We start from the raw sequence: 16,527 nt of genomic DNA, 5'->3' as shown, positions 1-16,527 counted from the left end.
CAGGCAGGGGGCGCTGTTCAGGCGTATCAATTTTCCTGTTTATTATCATTCTCACTTGTAGCTTCCTTTTATTTTATCCCCAGCATTTCTTGGCTGTCCCAGTAGTACCCCTATCTCTTAGCCCTTCCCCATGAGACCATGGCCCTGTTTCAGGTGCACTGTCTTATGTCCCTATTTAAAAAAAATGGGGGGGGGACACCAATGCCCTCTCTGGCACAGGGCACCAAAAAGTCTAGTTACGGCTCTGGTATATACTCCCTGACCTGCAGCCTTTTTATTCCCTCAGTCTGAAATAATGAGGTTTTATGCATCACTAGTCTTGCAAGTGCTAAAACAAACCAGCTCCACAGATACAATTGTTCTAGAACCCAAGACTAAAAAATGGACCATTCTCCAGCATAACGACTACTTCACCAGTGAAATGGGTGGCCTGAGAGTTTCAGGACATGACTCGCATTGAATTACGTCATTGTGACTCCACTGTTACCACAAGCCACGATTTATAGCACATTACAGCTGGGGGCTGGGGCTACGATCGCAGCTTGTAACAGTGAATGGTACAGCTGCAATGATGCAATCACAGGGTTGACCCCCCCAACTCCCTCCATGCTTTGAACATGGTTGCCCATCCAGGACTCTGCTGGAGAGGATCCTAAAAAGTCAGCAAGTATGCGTCACACTTACAGTAATAACTTGTAACGCTACCGATCAGACAAAATGGGACAAATTAGGTCACATATCCAATCAAGATGCTTGACTTTTGGGAGGCATCAAACCCCTTTTAGACTTGAAAATTTGATGTACTGTGTTTATTCATAAAGGATCTGCATGGTATAAGAATCACAGCAGTTATTTTATCCCTATCTTGTAGGGGAAAACATGCTTTGTTATTTACATAAAGCATTCTTTCCTATGTAACCCACCTTCAGTGTGCAGTGTGGTGCAAGGTGCTTTTGGAGTGATACACCTCCTATTGCCTCAGGCTAGCTCTCCAGGGTGTGGGCAATACCTGAGAAGGGGTTATAACAGTCACACATATAGATACAGGTATAGATAGACACATGCTGCAGTAGTTCTTTTGAATAACTTGGGCGCCAGACCTTCTCTTATAAAAATATACCACTTTATTTCTCTCCTCCTGCACATGACTTTAAAGGACAAGAATATGGTTATAGCAGCTTCTCCTCTCCCTCCAGCTCATATACTTGGCATGTCAGATGGTATAGGACATTCTTATGGATATGGTTACATTACATCACACTCTTCTTCACCAGCACAGTCTTTAAGCACAGTTACAATGAATGCTTTGCATTTTATACACACAGGTCCACCTGGCCCTTTGCTGGCTGGTGCCTGTAGTTCTCCACTTCATACGTACAGGTCCACCTGGACCTTCGCTGGCTTGTGCCTGTAGTTCTCCACTTGATACGTGCAGGTCCACCTGGCCCTATGCTGGCTGGTGCTTGTAGTCCCACAGCTTCACACACATCTCACATAACTTCTTTTGCACTCTGCCTCTTCTTTGTCTCTTCTAAGAAAATATAAAGTGTCTCATACCCAGTCTGCCTCTCTCTGCTCCCCTTCTCTTTCACATGGGACAGCAATATACAGACTTTTCTATTGCAGCTATCACACTCTCAGCTGCAGCCCAACCCTATCCTACAGGAATGACTCCTATAGCCACACTGCTACCACAGTGACCCCTCCTTTAATGGCTGCTGGGAGGCTTTTATGCATAAGGGACTCCTCTAGTACCTTAACAGCAAAGCTCCTAGGAAATTCCTCTTCCCCATCTCTCCAACACATATACTGACATCTCTTACCCCTCATGGGTGCTAAACACTTCACTGGGCTGCTCACACTGCAGGCTTCCAGCTCTTTCTCTGTAGTCTCTCACAGACTTTTTTTCAGTGGTCTCACTCCAGATCTTGCTCTCCTTTGGCGTTAGATGGGCATCATGGCAGCCACCACGGCCCCGCCAATCTCCCCCTGCCAGGGGAGCACAAGGGCTACATTTCTGCTTCCAGCTCATACTCTCCCCAAAGATGTCTCCTCTCTCACAAATTCTTCTTCTCAATCCCCTTTGTTCTCTCCCCCCTCCTTTCTCTTATCTGCCTGCTACACACCCAGACTTCCCACCCCTGCGTGTCTATCTCTCCAGACCCTCCTTTACCTGAAAACTGATCCCCAGGGTTTCAGGAATGTAATATCTACAAAAGGAAGCAAGCTCTAACACTGAGAGGGGTGTATTTACAAATACCATCCCCTAGAGGGTGTTACACCTACATGCAGTGACATTCATAAAAAAAATCTATTTGTACAATAATTTTTTTCATGCTTAAGAAGGCTAGCACACGCAGAAGGCCCCAAGACTTGCTAACACAGTGGTCAGAGTGCTTTTGTCGCTACAGGGAGTGGATCATAGCTCATCTGCCCGTGAACATTTATTGGTAAATTGCAGAGAAAGGTTTTCCCTCTTTGAGATAAGTGGTGATAGAAGATTTTTTTTACTATCACTGCATTTTGACCAATAGATTGTTTAGTACAAGTCAGCTGATAGAAGAAGTGATCGAATGTGGTTTTTCACTGGGCCTGCTAAATTCCTGGTGCCCAGGCAGCTGCCTATAGTTGTGGATTCTTACTGGCATGCACAAGAGGACCTCCCCTACCGCCATGTAATGGACTACTCACCCGGGCGACCTGGGCGGTGAGTAGTGTATGTCCCGGAGGGGGGGGACTCCATAACCCGTCAGGTGGGAGGTCTCATTGAGGCACCGGCTTCTGCGCACGCCTATCGAGGATCTGCATATCACTTTAGCTCAGGGGTTCCCAAATGCGGTCCTCAAGGCACCCCAACAGTTCAGGTTTTAGAGATATCATGGTTGAGCACAGGTGGTTAAATTAAAAATTAAGTCGCCTGTGGTCAAGAATGGATATCCTTAAAACCTGGACTGTTAGGGTGCCTTAAGGATCGAGTTTAGGAACCTCTGCTTTAGCTGATATTGTAGAGCTCATCAAATGCAGTTGTATGTAATAGATTTTGCTTTCTAGTATTGTAAATATATACTTTTATTTGCTGTATTTGTGTATACTTCAGCTCAAATTTTCCATGACTATTTTGAGTCAGACAACCAGCTGATCCACTCCCTCCGGATAGATTTATGTGAAAAGAAGACAGCCCCTCCTCGCTATTGATTTCTGCAAACCACCGTCTCAATTACTGCAGAAGCTTCCTGTGACATACAGTTTCTATCGTGGATTTTTCCTAAACGTCTGGATGAAACAAAAACTTTGCATACTGCAGCTTTGAGAGGACTATTTTGACTTATATTTGTTTTCTTTTAAATTAGTCTAGAAGTGATTTTCATTAGTTTAATTGACGGCAATTGGTGTAATAACGAACTTTGTATTATTTACTTAAATAGTACGATGGTAAACACTTAACTGGATGTCCTTACACCACTTTAGTCCTGTAGAGTAGACGTCAGCTGCTCCTACACAGAAGCAGGTAAACCACAGACACAAACATGAAACCACAAACGAAACATTAGATTCTAAAAATGTCTCTGCCTGTTATTCCTTTAAACCTCATACTACACATGCTCCCATCTATTAAATAAGGATGAAACGTTTATGATAAAAATGGTGATTATATTTCTTCTCCAATTATTAATTGATCTTGGATTTGATTTCGGTCAGTTTTGCTTATATGACCTAAAAAAAACCAATTGATCAACATGAATTTGGTCTCCACACACAGGAGAGGGTAACGTGGGACAAAGTTGTTGGTTTTAACACCACACCCTAAGTAACCCGTTATATGCTGGATAAATTGCAGTAACGTAATAATGTGACAGTATTTTTGTAATAGTATAAAGTAATAATAATATAAATATTTATAAACTCACAGGAAGTGCTATACTGTAGCTACCATTCCTAAGCTCCACTAAAATCATTTGTAGTCGTCAATTTTTTTTGTGCAATAGTAATGGGAATCTTGTACCATCTCCTATTTTCTACTTCAGGGTCCATAGGGTATCCACAGGATACCTTGGGGTATAGGTGTGACGTCAGTCGCAGGGCACCAAAGAGTTAAGCTTTCAGCCTCCCAGGATGCACTAGGTCCCCCTCCTATACCCCGCCCCCGGGCCAAGGCACCTCAGTTTAGTTTGGTGCCCGGCTGGAGTCGGGTGCACCTGTTGGAGTGGGGGGCTAGAAGAGCCCCTGAAGCTTTTCTCATGCAGCTGTGGCTGCACATCTGGATGAACAGCATGGACAGTCAGTCCTGACGTCCATGCTGTCTTCCCTACACCCCGCCGGTACCAGAACGCCGGTACTGATCCGGGGATGCTGGTGGGCGTCTGGGGTCACAGCTAGCGGTGACCCCAGATGCTCCGGACCATGGCCGGATTCAAGGGGGACAGAGGTAAGCAGCGGGGTCCCGCGGTGGGTCCCCGCTGATCACATGGTCCTAAGTCCCCAGGCAGGGGGCTCCCTGGGGACTGGCTGCAGCGTGGAGCCAGGCGACCAACCTGCGCTTCCACTACCCCCTGGGACAGCGGACCGCAGCAGAGCGGTAGCGCTGCGGCATCCCAGGGGTTAAATGCATGCCAGGGGAGCGCGCCTTCCCTGTCTCACAGCCGGCGCCTCCCCCGCTGCACACAGCCCTCTCTGCATGCTGCCGACTGGTCCTGTGGCAGAGCTCCTCCCCCAGGCCAGCCTCCTCTCTGCTCCTCGGCGGCCATCTTCTCAGAACGCATGGTGAACGCTGCTGGAAGCGCTGGACGGAAGCATCGTGGTCTGGGTCCCCCCGCATACCTCTCCTCCGCTGTGGCTCAGGTCTGTGTATGCAGCGCTGTGTCCTACCAGGCCCTGTGTCTGTGTAGTTGAGTAATCAGCGCTGTTAGTGCAGGAATTGTTATTTCTCTGCATTGTATGTGACTGTGCTAGCGCTGCCTGTAACTTTTCTTCTCTAAACTGTCAGCTTTATTACTGTCCCTGTTCTTCTGCTAAAGCCCTTGCGGTGCGGTGCTGCAGGGTGGTCTCTCGCCTATTTAATACTTAATTGGTGAGAGAGGTCACATACGTGGTGCCATCATGTCTGAAAGTGATTTTCCCCTCCGGCTACAGTGTACCACGTGCAAAGTACCGTTAGCGGAGGGGGAGGGTAGCGCGGAGGGCCTTTGCCGGCAGTGTTTGTCCATGGCGCGGCCTATTACGGTTACAGCACCGGTACAGGAGCCGCCCTGGGCTTGTTTCGCTCAGGCGTTAACAGCTTTAGTGGGCCAGTTAGCTCCGCAGCCCGCGTTTACTCCGATGGGTTTGTCCCAGCAGTCTGTGGTGTCGTCACCCATGCAGGGGTTCCCACGACAATTGGTGGTACCCCACAGTCTCCCTATTTCCCCGCTCCCGGGTTCTCAGGAGCCAGCGTGGGTTAACTCCCTGACGAGTTCTGTACAGCACTTGTCGGATGTGTTGCAAGGGGAGTCTGTGATGCGGCCTCATAAAAGGCCGGTGGCGTCTCTGTCCGCTCCTTATGAGGATGACGAAGGGACGTCTGATGATGGGGAGATTCTGGATCCTTACGATCAGGAACCTCTCCATACTAAGGACGCTGATGCTAAGTCCAAAGTATATATTCCTGGACTTATTCGGGCGGTCCGCACAGCCTTGGTGATTGAGGACGAAGTTCCCCCAGCGGCTAAATCTAAGTATGCCTTTTTCAAAGATGTGAAGGGCGATGCCACAGTCTTTCCTCTTTCGGGTCAGTTGGTGGACCATTTAGAGGAGGCGTGGAAACAACCTGGCAAAAGATACCAGCCGCAGAGACGCCTGGCGGTGGCTTATCCGTTCGCGGATAATTATTTTGCTAAGTGGGAATCCCCTCCACAGGTGGATTCTCACGTGACCCGTCTTGTCCGTAGTGCCACATTGCCGATGCCATCCATGTCCTCCCTTAAGGATGCTACGGACCGCAAGGTAGAAATCTGCCTGAAGTCCGCTTATTCCCTTGCAGGGGGGGCAGCACGGCCGGCTATGGCCATTTGCTGGGTTGCCAGAGCGATGGAGCGCTGGGCGGATTCATTAGAGGCTTCTTTTGAATCCGACTGTCCGGCCGAACAGGCGGAGTTGATTGGCAATCTCCGTGATTCGGCCACCTACATCAACGAGGTGGCTCTAGACATTAGTACTCTGGTGTCTAGAATTTCTTCAGCAGCGGTAGCTGCTCGTCGCACCTTGTGGCTGCGATCCTGGAAGGCGGACGCAGATTCCAAGAAAGGTCTGGAAGCGTTGCCGTTTACCGGAGAAGTTCTCTTCGGTCCGGATCTGGATAAGATTGTGGCCACGCTGGCGGCAGCCAAATCTGCTTGTCTCCCGTCGGCCGCTGCTCCTTCTGGTTCGGGACCATCGTCCTTTCGGTCATCTAGGGCCCAGGGCAGGCCCAAACCACAGTCGTTTCCTCGACAGGCTGGCCCTAAGAAATCGGTCAAGCCCCGGAAGCAGGCATGGAGTACCAGACGTCCGGCCCCCAAGCCAGATGACAAGCCTGCGGCCTGATGGTCCGGGCCTCCCTTTGGGGGATCCCAGGGTGGGAGGCCGCCTGCTACAGTTCGCCCAGTGTTGGTCGACCACTACGACAGACACTTGGGTTCTGGAGGTGGTTTCCCACGGATACGCCCTCTCCTTCCGGCACAGACCCCCGGCTCGCTTCTTCACCACGGGTCTCCCATCAGACCGGAACAAGGCTACGGAGCTGCGGAAGGTATTGCACACTATGCTCCAGGCTGGAGTTATAGTGGCTGTTCCATTCTCCCAGAGGGGCCAGGGTTTCTATTCAAATCTATTTTTGGTACAGAAACCCAATGGGTCATATCGTCCGATTCTCAACCTCAAAGCACTCAACAAGTCTTTGCGGGTCCCGAAGTTTCGGATGGAGACCCTACGGTCCATCATTCTGGCGCTGGAACCTGGGGACTACTTGGTGTCATTGGACATACAGGACGCTTACCTGCATGTCCCTATTCTTTTGCGCCATCAACAGTTCCTCAGGTTTGCAATCCGCAGCGACCACTTCCAGTTTCGGGCGTTACCTTTTGGCCTGGCAACAGCACCACGTGTTTTCACCAAGGTGATGGCGGTCATGGCAGCTTCTCTGCGGCTGCAGGGAGTCCGCATGTTGCCGTATTTGGACGACCTGTTATTGGTGGCAGGATCTCCAGAGCTCCTGTTACGCCACTTGGACCTGACCATTGCACTGCTGCAACGGCACGGCTGGCTAATCAACTGGCAGAAGTCCACTCTAATCCCGTCTCGGAGGATTCTGCATCTTGGAGCCTTATTGGACTCGGGACAGCAAAGGATCTTCGTGACGGAGGACAAGATCTCTGCTTTACAGTCAAGGGTGCGCAGTTGCCTGCACAGCCGCCGGGTGTCCTTACACTCGGCGATGAGGTTACTGGGCTCCATGGTGTCGGTGTTCGACATGGTGGAATACGCCCAGTTTCACTCCAGACCTCTGCAGCACCTGATCCTGTCCAAGTGGAACGGGCTGACTCAGTCTCTGAAGTCCCAGACGATTGTGCTCACCCAGGAGGTTCGCCTGTCCCTTGCGTGGTGGTTACAGACGACCCACCTCAACAAGGGACGTCCGTTCTGGGTTCCAGATTGGGTCCTGTTGACAGCGGACGCCAGTCTTCGGGGCTGGGGAGCAGTTTCGGGTCCACACTTGTTCCAGGGCAGGTGGACGCCGACAGAAGCGGAGCTTCCAATAAATATCTTGGAACTCCGTGCAGTCTTCAATGCTCTCCAGCAGGCACAGCGGTTTCTCCAGGGTCGCCCGGTGCAGGTCCAGTCGGACAACGCTACCACCGTGGCCTACATAAACAGGCAAGGAGGAACTCGCAGTCGGGCGGCTCTCGTAGAGGTCTCTCGGATCCTGGTTTGGGCGGAGCGCAATCTTCCGGCCATATCAGCGGTCTTCATCCCGGGAGTGCTAAATTGGGAGGCGGACTTTCTAAGTCACCAGGACGTTCATCCGGGGGAATGGTCCCTGCACCCGGACGTTTTTCAACTACTGGTGGACAGGTGGGGTCTTCCAGAAATCGACCTCATGGCGTCCCGGCACAACAACAAGTTGCCGGTGTACGGGTCTCGCACAAGAGACGAAGGGGCGTCTCTGGTGGATGCTCTGTCCGTCCGGTGGACGTTCCGGTTCGCATACCTGTTCCCTCCGGTCTCCCTTCTTCCACGGGTAATCCGGAAATTCAAACAGGAAGGAGGGACGCTCCTGTTGATAGCTCCCGCGTGGCCCAGACGGCACTGGTTCTCAGACCTTCAGGGTCTGTCCGTGGACAGTCCTCTGCGGTTGCCGCTACGACCGGACCTTCTGTCTCAGGGTCCTTGCCTTCACCCGGACCTGACTCGGCTGTCTTTGACGGCGTGGCTGTTGAGACGGCCATGCTGAGGTCCCGGGGGTTTTCCAGCTCTGTGGTGCGTACCATGTTACGAGCTCGGAAACCGTCTTCCGCGAGGATATACCATCGCGTGTGGCATACGTTCTTCCAGTGGTGTCGACCGAGAGGTTATGCACCGCGGGAGTTTCGTCTGTCTCGGATTCTCGCCTTCCTGCAAGCGGGACTAGATCATGGGCTTCGCCTTGCTTCTTTGAAGGTACAGGTTTCGGCCCTATCTGTCTGGTTTCACCGTAGGATTGCTACAATCCCGGATGTGCGCACCTTTATGCAGGGTGTTCTCCGCATTCAGCCGCCCTTTGTTCCACCTGTGGCGCCTTGGGATTTGGCTGTGGTCCTGAGGGCTCTCCAAGGACCGCCGTTTGAACCACTGGGCTCAGTGGATCTTAAATGGCTAACAGCTAAGACTGTTTTCCTTCTGGCCATTGCTTCGGCCAGACGTGTTTCTGAGTTAGGGGCTCTTTCTTTTAGACCCCCTTTCTTGGTTTTTCATGGGAACAGGGCAGTGCTCCGCACTCGGCCCGAGTTTCTTCCCAAAGTTGTTTCCCAGTTTCATGTTAACGAGGAAATAGTTGTTCTGGCCTTTAACTCACCGGGTCTTTCCGTGGGTGAGGCCTCTTTGGATGTTGTGCGGGCCTTAAGGACTTATGTTGACCGCACTTCTTCGTTTAGGAAGTCGGACGCTTTGTTTGTCCTCTATGGCTTCCGTAAAAAGGGTTGGCCTGCTTCAAAGCAAACTTTGGCAGCCTGGATCCGTATGGCTATTTCTGAAGCTTATCTTCATGAAGGCCTACCGGTCCCTCCTTCTCTGAAGGCTCATTCCACTAGGTCTGTGGGTCCTTCGTGGGCAGCTCGACGTGGTGCCTCGGCAGTTCAGATCTGCAAGGCTGCTACGTGGTCTTCTGTCCATACCTTCGTGAGGTATTACAGGTTTGACACCTTCGCCTCTCAGGATGCTTCCTTCGGGCGGCGGATTCTCCTTTCTGCACAGGAGCGTCCCCACCCTTAAAGGATACTGCTTTGGGACATCCCCAAGGTATCCTGTGGATACCCTATGGACCCTGAAGTAGAAAATATGAGATATGGTAAGAACTTACCCTTGTTATCTCTATTTCTACAAAGTCCATAGGGTTCCACAGGACTCCCGCCCTGTCGCACCTGTGCTGCAGATGGGCTTTGCTCTGGTCACCGGTTTTCCGTCTCCCTCTGGTGAGAATGTGATTCTTGTATGTGTCCAGATCTTTGTTCTCTCTCTTCCTTCTCCTCCTCCGGCCTATGGCTTGGTAACTAACTGAGGTGCCTTGGCCCGGGGGCGGGGTATAGGAGGGGGACCTAGTGCATCCTGGGAGGCTGAAAGCTTAACTCTTTGGTGCCCTGCGACTGACGTCACACCTATACCCCAAGGTATCCTGTGGAACCCTATGGACTTTGTAGAAATAGAGATAACAAGGGTAAGTTCTTACCATATCTCATATTTTTGTATACAAAAGTCATTAAGATTAAGGGGTCTAATTCTTAAAAATGTGCGGTAGCTAAAGCCCCCTTTAACCACTTTTCGCTACAATACATCATTTACAAATTTGGGGATCCTTTTGGAGCTGTACTTCTTTGTGAATGTTATCTTTCCCTATTCTTGCCGACTCTCCCTGAATGTTAGGGAGACTGTCAAAAAATAATGTTGCTTTCCCTGAAGATTCTAGCAATCTCCATGAGCCCAGGCTGGATGTGCTGTTCAAAACATACTGTAATCTCCACCTGCCATGGAGGAATCACTAGTTAGAAGAATAAGTAGGATGTGTGCTACAAGAAAATGGCCGCCGCTCTCCAGCACATTGATGGCTACTTGAGTGGTCAAATATATATGGTATACATGTGCCAAACTATGTAACTGCTTTGGGGCTCAGTTACAGTTGAATGTAAGTCAATTTATGATTTTTTATGATTTATGACACACCTCTCAGTCGGAGCTTATTAAGCAACGTGCAGATAGATGTTGTTTTGGTTTTTCAAAAGTAGGCAAATATGTCTCTGGCTCAGTGGCAGTCTAGCGTTGCCGGCGAAGGGTCACAGTAAAATATGCAGTGGGAACAAAGTAAAGCCTTTACATTTTTGCAAGTCCCTATTGCCGAGTATTGGTTCATCTTAAAATGGGGTTACACAGCAACAAATATTGTGTTGTGTCAAAACAATTAGGGGTAACCTAATATGAAATAATAGTGTTCCTGCTAGGCTTCTTTGGCTAAAACAGCCTTCCCTGAGAGACTTCCCCACCCACGGGTCACAGTGTCCCGCGTGTGGGAAAAGTTGCGGTGACCAATCACTGTTGGGTGGATAGACCTCCATAAGTGCTGGACACTCCCCCAAGCGTGACAATCGTGGGCGTGTCACAAGGAAATGCCCCCTCCCCGATCAGCCACGTCCCTTTTGGGTACACATCCGCCTTTGGCGTGCGCTGCAGATGCCCTCCAAGCGAGCCTGTGCCCTGCCCTCCCCGCTTTCTAGCAGGAACACTAAATAGAATGATATAATCAAAATTAGGCATGTTCTTTCAAAAATGCATTTCCCGCCAACCCACCTCTGATTAGTGGGTGGCTGTGATCTGGTGACCCATCTCTCTGGTCTGCCACAAAGGAGGACCTGGTATGCAGAAATGGACACTGGCATGAAGACTGCGAAGACTCAGCACCATTATCCTTTCATTTATTTGTGACCCTTTGATAACGTGTGTACGTGATCTAGATTTACATACCGTGTCCATTTTCAGTCAATCAAATCCTATTCTTACTCCATTTACTCATAAAGAAAATCTCTGGACCAATAACTAAGTAATGTCCCAGATAACTAGAAGGCACCATTACATGCTAATGCTGTCATAATTAACAACTACTAAGCGAATGCATTACACATCATTAGGGGGATACACATCCCAGTATAGTATATGAGCATAAAATGAGCTTCACAAACACTGTAACATCTTCAGTCATTTCTCTGGAGAAGCAGATACAATTAGTATGCTCCTTGAACAACATGACAGGAGCAAGGAAATCTGACCTGCAAACACATCTTGTGTCTAATATTGTGCGGCATTAAGATCTGACTGCATTATTTATCCTGCTTCTAAATAACAATTTGCAGACCCCGTCCTTGTTTTTCTCTGTTTAGGGACCTCTGAAACAGCAACCACATACTGTAGCTGTTGGTGGTTGTTACTAATGTAACATATGATAGCTTGGCGAATGTGAGACATTAGTATATGGACATGAAATGTATTAATATTTTAAAGACAATGAATAAAGAAGTTGGAGTGGACATATAGAGGTACATTTAATACCGCACTCCACCTCCTTCATTGACAGGAGCCTCACATGACTACTCTGCTGCTGATGCTAACTCTGCTTCTTCTACTATCTATCTCTGGGGGTGATGTGTCCAGCAGTGAAGAGAGTGGGGAAGTGTGCCAGTGGAAAACTTGCCCTAAGCAACCAATCATCTTTGGGGTAGCATTTATCATTACATTCCAAAAAATGATGGGTAGAAGCTGATTAGTTGCTTGGAGGCTGCCGGGAGGCTTGCTTGCTTTTCCGGGGGGCTGGGAGTGGCACTCAATTATCGGGAGGCTCCCGGCCGAATCGGGAGGGTAGGCAAGTATGCCCTAGTTAAGGCCCTGCTTTAAGTACAGTATTTACACTAAAGTAGGTTAGCCAATAGGACAAACACCACAAGACTGGGCAGGAGTGGTTGATTTAACTATGGGTTTTTATCCAGAACTGGACTATAAGCATGTTCTGCATGCTTTATTTATTGTGTAAGGTTTTAAAACCCAACAATAATTTAATAAGGCTCTTTTACTAACATTACATCAGGTCAAAACTGAGCAATGAACCAGACCAACCAATTGGATAGTAGCAATTATTTCTGCAAGATAGACAATGAAAGCAAGTGTCTGATTGGTTACTGTGCTGTAGTGCAAACTTCGCACCAGAGCACAATAGGCTAAATTCTGAGTCACATGCAAGATCGGATTCAGCTACCCGATTTTTAGCTACCTGTGAGTACGTCAGAGACTGTGCATGCATCTTTGTGAACTTACGATCGGTTCAAAGTTGTACCCATCTTGGTTATTTTTCTGAGGCCGCTAAATGCACGTTTCTAGGTGGCAACTGGGATGCAGTAATGCAAATGCACGCAAGAGAACTGTTTCGTGGATGTGTCAGGATGTGTCATGAGAGTGTAGTTCCCTGCTACTGCGATTCGTGCGCATACAAAAGATGATGCCAAATCCATTCAGATCTCTTGCACCTATGTGATCACGCCGCCCGACGGAAGAGCGGGGCGCTGTAATCTCAGGTGTGTACTTTCAGGGCCAGTTCTAGACCTTGTGGAGCTTAGGGCGAGCATCCCTTTTGGTGCTGCCCCACCCCCCCAAAAAAATCATGCAGAAATAAAAGAGGGTGTTTTTCTGCGTGTGCCAAAGGCGCGTGCGCTCCTGTAAAGGGGGTGTGGCTTTGTGACAACTCCTGTTAATCACTCTAGGAAACACGCCCAGCAGAAAGTGGATGCACTTCTGCTCCCTCCCGCTGCCGTACCAAGAATGCCATGCGAGATGACATCACGCCCAGCAACACCGGCATTCTGGGATACTGGGATGGATTGGGAACAGCAGCACAGTTTGTGCATATGGCACCGCCACAGTTTTCATGTCATGCCATATAGAGCCCATTCACATTACGCCACACAGTAGAACTCCGTATACACATTATGGGGCCTATTCATCATCACTTAATTTTTACAAAAGCAGGTAAAAATTAACATTTTCACCTGCAATTGTAAAACTTAAGTTATAAGTAAATTCATCAAGTAGGTAAAACAGGAGATATCACAGATATCTCCTGCTTACCTTCCTCTTGCGGAATGGCCCGCTGTCCCCATACAGTAGTATGGGACAAAATTCATCAAGCTCCGAAAATACAATATTTTCGGAGCTTGATTGTGGGAGCAATCGCCATATTGGAAGTGTCCAGGTTTGCGAAGATGGATCCTCTCGGATCCCTCCGCCCCTGTCCAGCTCCTTCCGCCGGGGCTCTTATGCACTAGTTTCACTGCTCCGTAAGGAGCAATGAAAAGATACACTGCTCTGAAAGGAGCAGTGAAAGTATTTGGGGAGATAGCTGATTTTCGGATCAGCTGTCTCCGTGCCGGAGCAATGAGTAATTGCCCCGGTGCTCACGTCAAGAAGAAACGTTAATTATCGGGGTCTGTTCAGACCTAGATAATTAACATGTTGAATAGACCCCTATGCCACACTGTAGTAGTGCCCCTTATAACACATTATGCCACACACAGTAATGCCCCTTACACAGTATCCCACACACAGTAATGCCCTATACACATTATGCAGCACATGGTAATGCCCCCCTTATACATTATACCGCACACAGATATGCCCCATTCACAGTATGCCACACACAGTCATGCCCCTTACACATTATGCCGCACACAGTAAAGCCCCTTACACATTATGCCGCACACGGTAATGCCCCTTACACATTATTCAGCACACGGTAATGCACCTTACACAGTGTGCTGCACCCTGTAATGTCCCATACATAGTATGCTGCACACGGTAATGCCCCATACACATTATGCCACAAACAGTAATGCCCCTTACACATTATTCCGCACACGGTAATGCCCCTTACAAATTATACCGCACACAGTAATGCCCCTTACACATTATGCTGCACACAGAGTAATGCCCCTTACACATTATGCCACACTGTAATGCCCTTTAAACATTATGCAGCACTGTAATGCCCTTACAATGTGATATGAATGATCAGGTATACAAACCATCTCTCAGCAGGGGCCAGAGATCAGAGTCAGGGGCTGCAGCAGTAATCGCAATCCAGGTTGTTGAACAACAAGCAGGGACTGGAGGGAGCGAATGAGTGAGTGGTGGTGTGATGATGCACAGTACCACGCACACGCCGCCACAACCAACTCTAAGCTGCGGCTGCTGCTGCTCTCCATGTCCTAGTGGGTTGCCTTGCTCTCTCCTGCACGCTCAGTGATGTCGTCACGGCCGCCGGGCGTGCCTGGCTCTCTGGGACTCCCAGAATGCCAGGGGGGTGCTGCACTGTGGAAGGGAAGTGCCGGCAATGCAGTGGGCTCAGGCGACGGGCAAGCACAGGGCCACCTCAGCTGCACTCTTAGGCTGTAGCGCCTCGGGCAATAGCCCTGCTTGCCCGCCCCTAGAACCGCCAGTGCGTACATTTCAGAATATGTGCATATTGATGCAATAGCATTTCATTCCCATTCCAGCGTGCATCCAGAATTGCCTTATATGCGACTCAGAATCAAACCCAGGGCCTTATTCAGACCCGTTCGCTACGCTGCATACGCAGCCTGCCGATGTTGCAATGTGCGCATGTGTACAAGATGCAGTGCGCAAACTAGTTCATGTGACCGGGAAGCGTACGCACCCTGTACACAGACGCTTTGCTAGAATGAGTGACAGGACGTGCCGTTTGTGGGTGGTGACGGTTTGGTCGATGGCAACAGGGGTGTGGTGGTGCTAACGCAGGCATGTCTGTTCATCTTAATGCTGTTTCAGGGGCGTGCATAATTAAGACGCAGCATCAGAATACACGCCACATGGCTGAATTATACACAGCAGTACTCGCAGTGCTTGCAGTAGGGTACAGTCAGCCACAAGTGCTGCGTAAGGGTCTGATGTTACTCGATGTTACCGATTGTTGAATACACTTCCTGGAGATGACGTGTATTACTAAGGGAAAGTGGGTATCTTATAACCGGCTGGTGGGCGTCTAAATACACACCGCGATCGCATGACAAGACATAGTGGGCGTGCTAATGTCGTGCGATCACGGGATTTGCATACTATGGCATCTGACGGCTGCTTGCGAATGCATCTAGCGAGCGGGTCTGAATCAGGCCCCCAATGTGAATAAATCAGCCCTAATTTGTGTATTTCAATTAATGCATTGGAAAAAAAAATCTATGAACAAAACGTATTGTTATAATCACACAATGATTAGCAGATATTTAACGCATTAGATTTCTGCGTATAACTGAGTTAATGGTGCAGAAATAAAAAAAGGTTATTTAATAGTACAAGACTACATTTCTGTTACCTGGAGAAAGGAAAAACGTTCTCCACAGTTTCTTGTCCCGTGTGACGTCTCTTATTTCTTTGGTCATGTTCACCAGTCTACCAGCGACAGGTGGCACACGGCGAAAATCGAGAATCCTGCAAAGAGAGGAATCAAAGCTTAATACATAGTTTTAAAATCACTGTGATCCTTTATTGCTAGAAATGACCACAGACCATTCTTATACTAGCTGGTCCCAAACTGACAATGTCACAATTTCAAGGACATAAAAGTTGATGGAGTGTATCAGGGGATGCCTAATCCTTTAAGAACTACAGCAACAGCTTAATTGCAAACAGATAAGGAGACAGGAAGCTACACTGCTGTGGTACATTTCATGCACTAGTACCAAAATAAAGAAAACAAGAAATGTATTTAGAGAAGATTGCTCAATCTTACAGAAAACTACATCCACTACACAATTCTCTGTCAGATATCTGTCCAATCTGGCTGGTTGGAATGAAAATCTGGTAATGTATGGGAGCATATGACAATCGTCCATTTGCTCACAAACACTGGAAAACAGACAAAAACGGTTGTTCAGAAAAATTGGTTAAAAAAAACACAAATTTAACCAATTTGAACAATTGTTTTTGTCCTTTTTTCATTGTTTAAAATCATATGATCGATTGTCATTTGCTCCCATACATTACCAGATTGTCATTCCAACCAGCCAGATTGGACAGATATCTGACAGAAAATTGATATATTAGAAAACCTGCATCAGAGTCTGAGATAGAGCGTTATAATTTTAGTTAGTCAAGCAAGCAGTGTTTTGTGTTTATTACATCCTAAAAACTCAAAGAGCTCAGACTAGTAATGCACTATTAATATTGTTTATCTGCAGCATCTTACAAATACATGATGATTATGAATCTTTATCC

General features: G+C 48.5%; 1 protein-coding gene and 1 long non-coding RNA gene across 2 annotated transcripts in view; one reads left to right on the top strand and one right to left on the bottom strand.

The window, feature by feature from the left end:
- FAM20C (FAM20C golgi associated secretory pathway kinase) overlaps positions 1–16,527 on the bottom strand; it is a 196,769-nt gene that overhangs the window by 42,114 nt on the left and 138,128 nt on the right. Inside the window, exon 5 of the mRNA XM_088451973.1 lies at positions 15,626–15,741. Within this exon, the coding sequence (XP_088308099.1) occupies positions 15,626–15,741 (116 nt within the window). The remainder of the gene's footprint in view (positions 1–15,625; positions 15,742–16,527) is intronic.
- Positions 1–16,527, top strand: part of LOC148538994 (uncharacterized) — a 204,890-nt gene that overhangs the window by 116,951 nt on the left and 71,412 nt on the right. The window lies entirely within an intron of this gene.

This window comes from Taudactylus pleione, unplaced genomic scaffold, assembly GCF_031769625.1.
Source record: "Taudactylus pleione unplaced genomic scaffold, aTauple2 ptg000032l, whole genome shotgun sequence".
NCBI classification, from domain to species: Eukaryota; Metazoa; Chordata; class Amphibia; order Anura; family Myobatrachidae; genus Taudactylus; species Taudactylus pleione.
The sequence above is the reverse complement of the archived record's forward strand: the minus strand, read 5'-3'. Positions and strand labels throughout refer to the sequence as shown.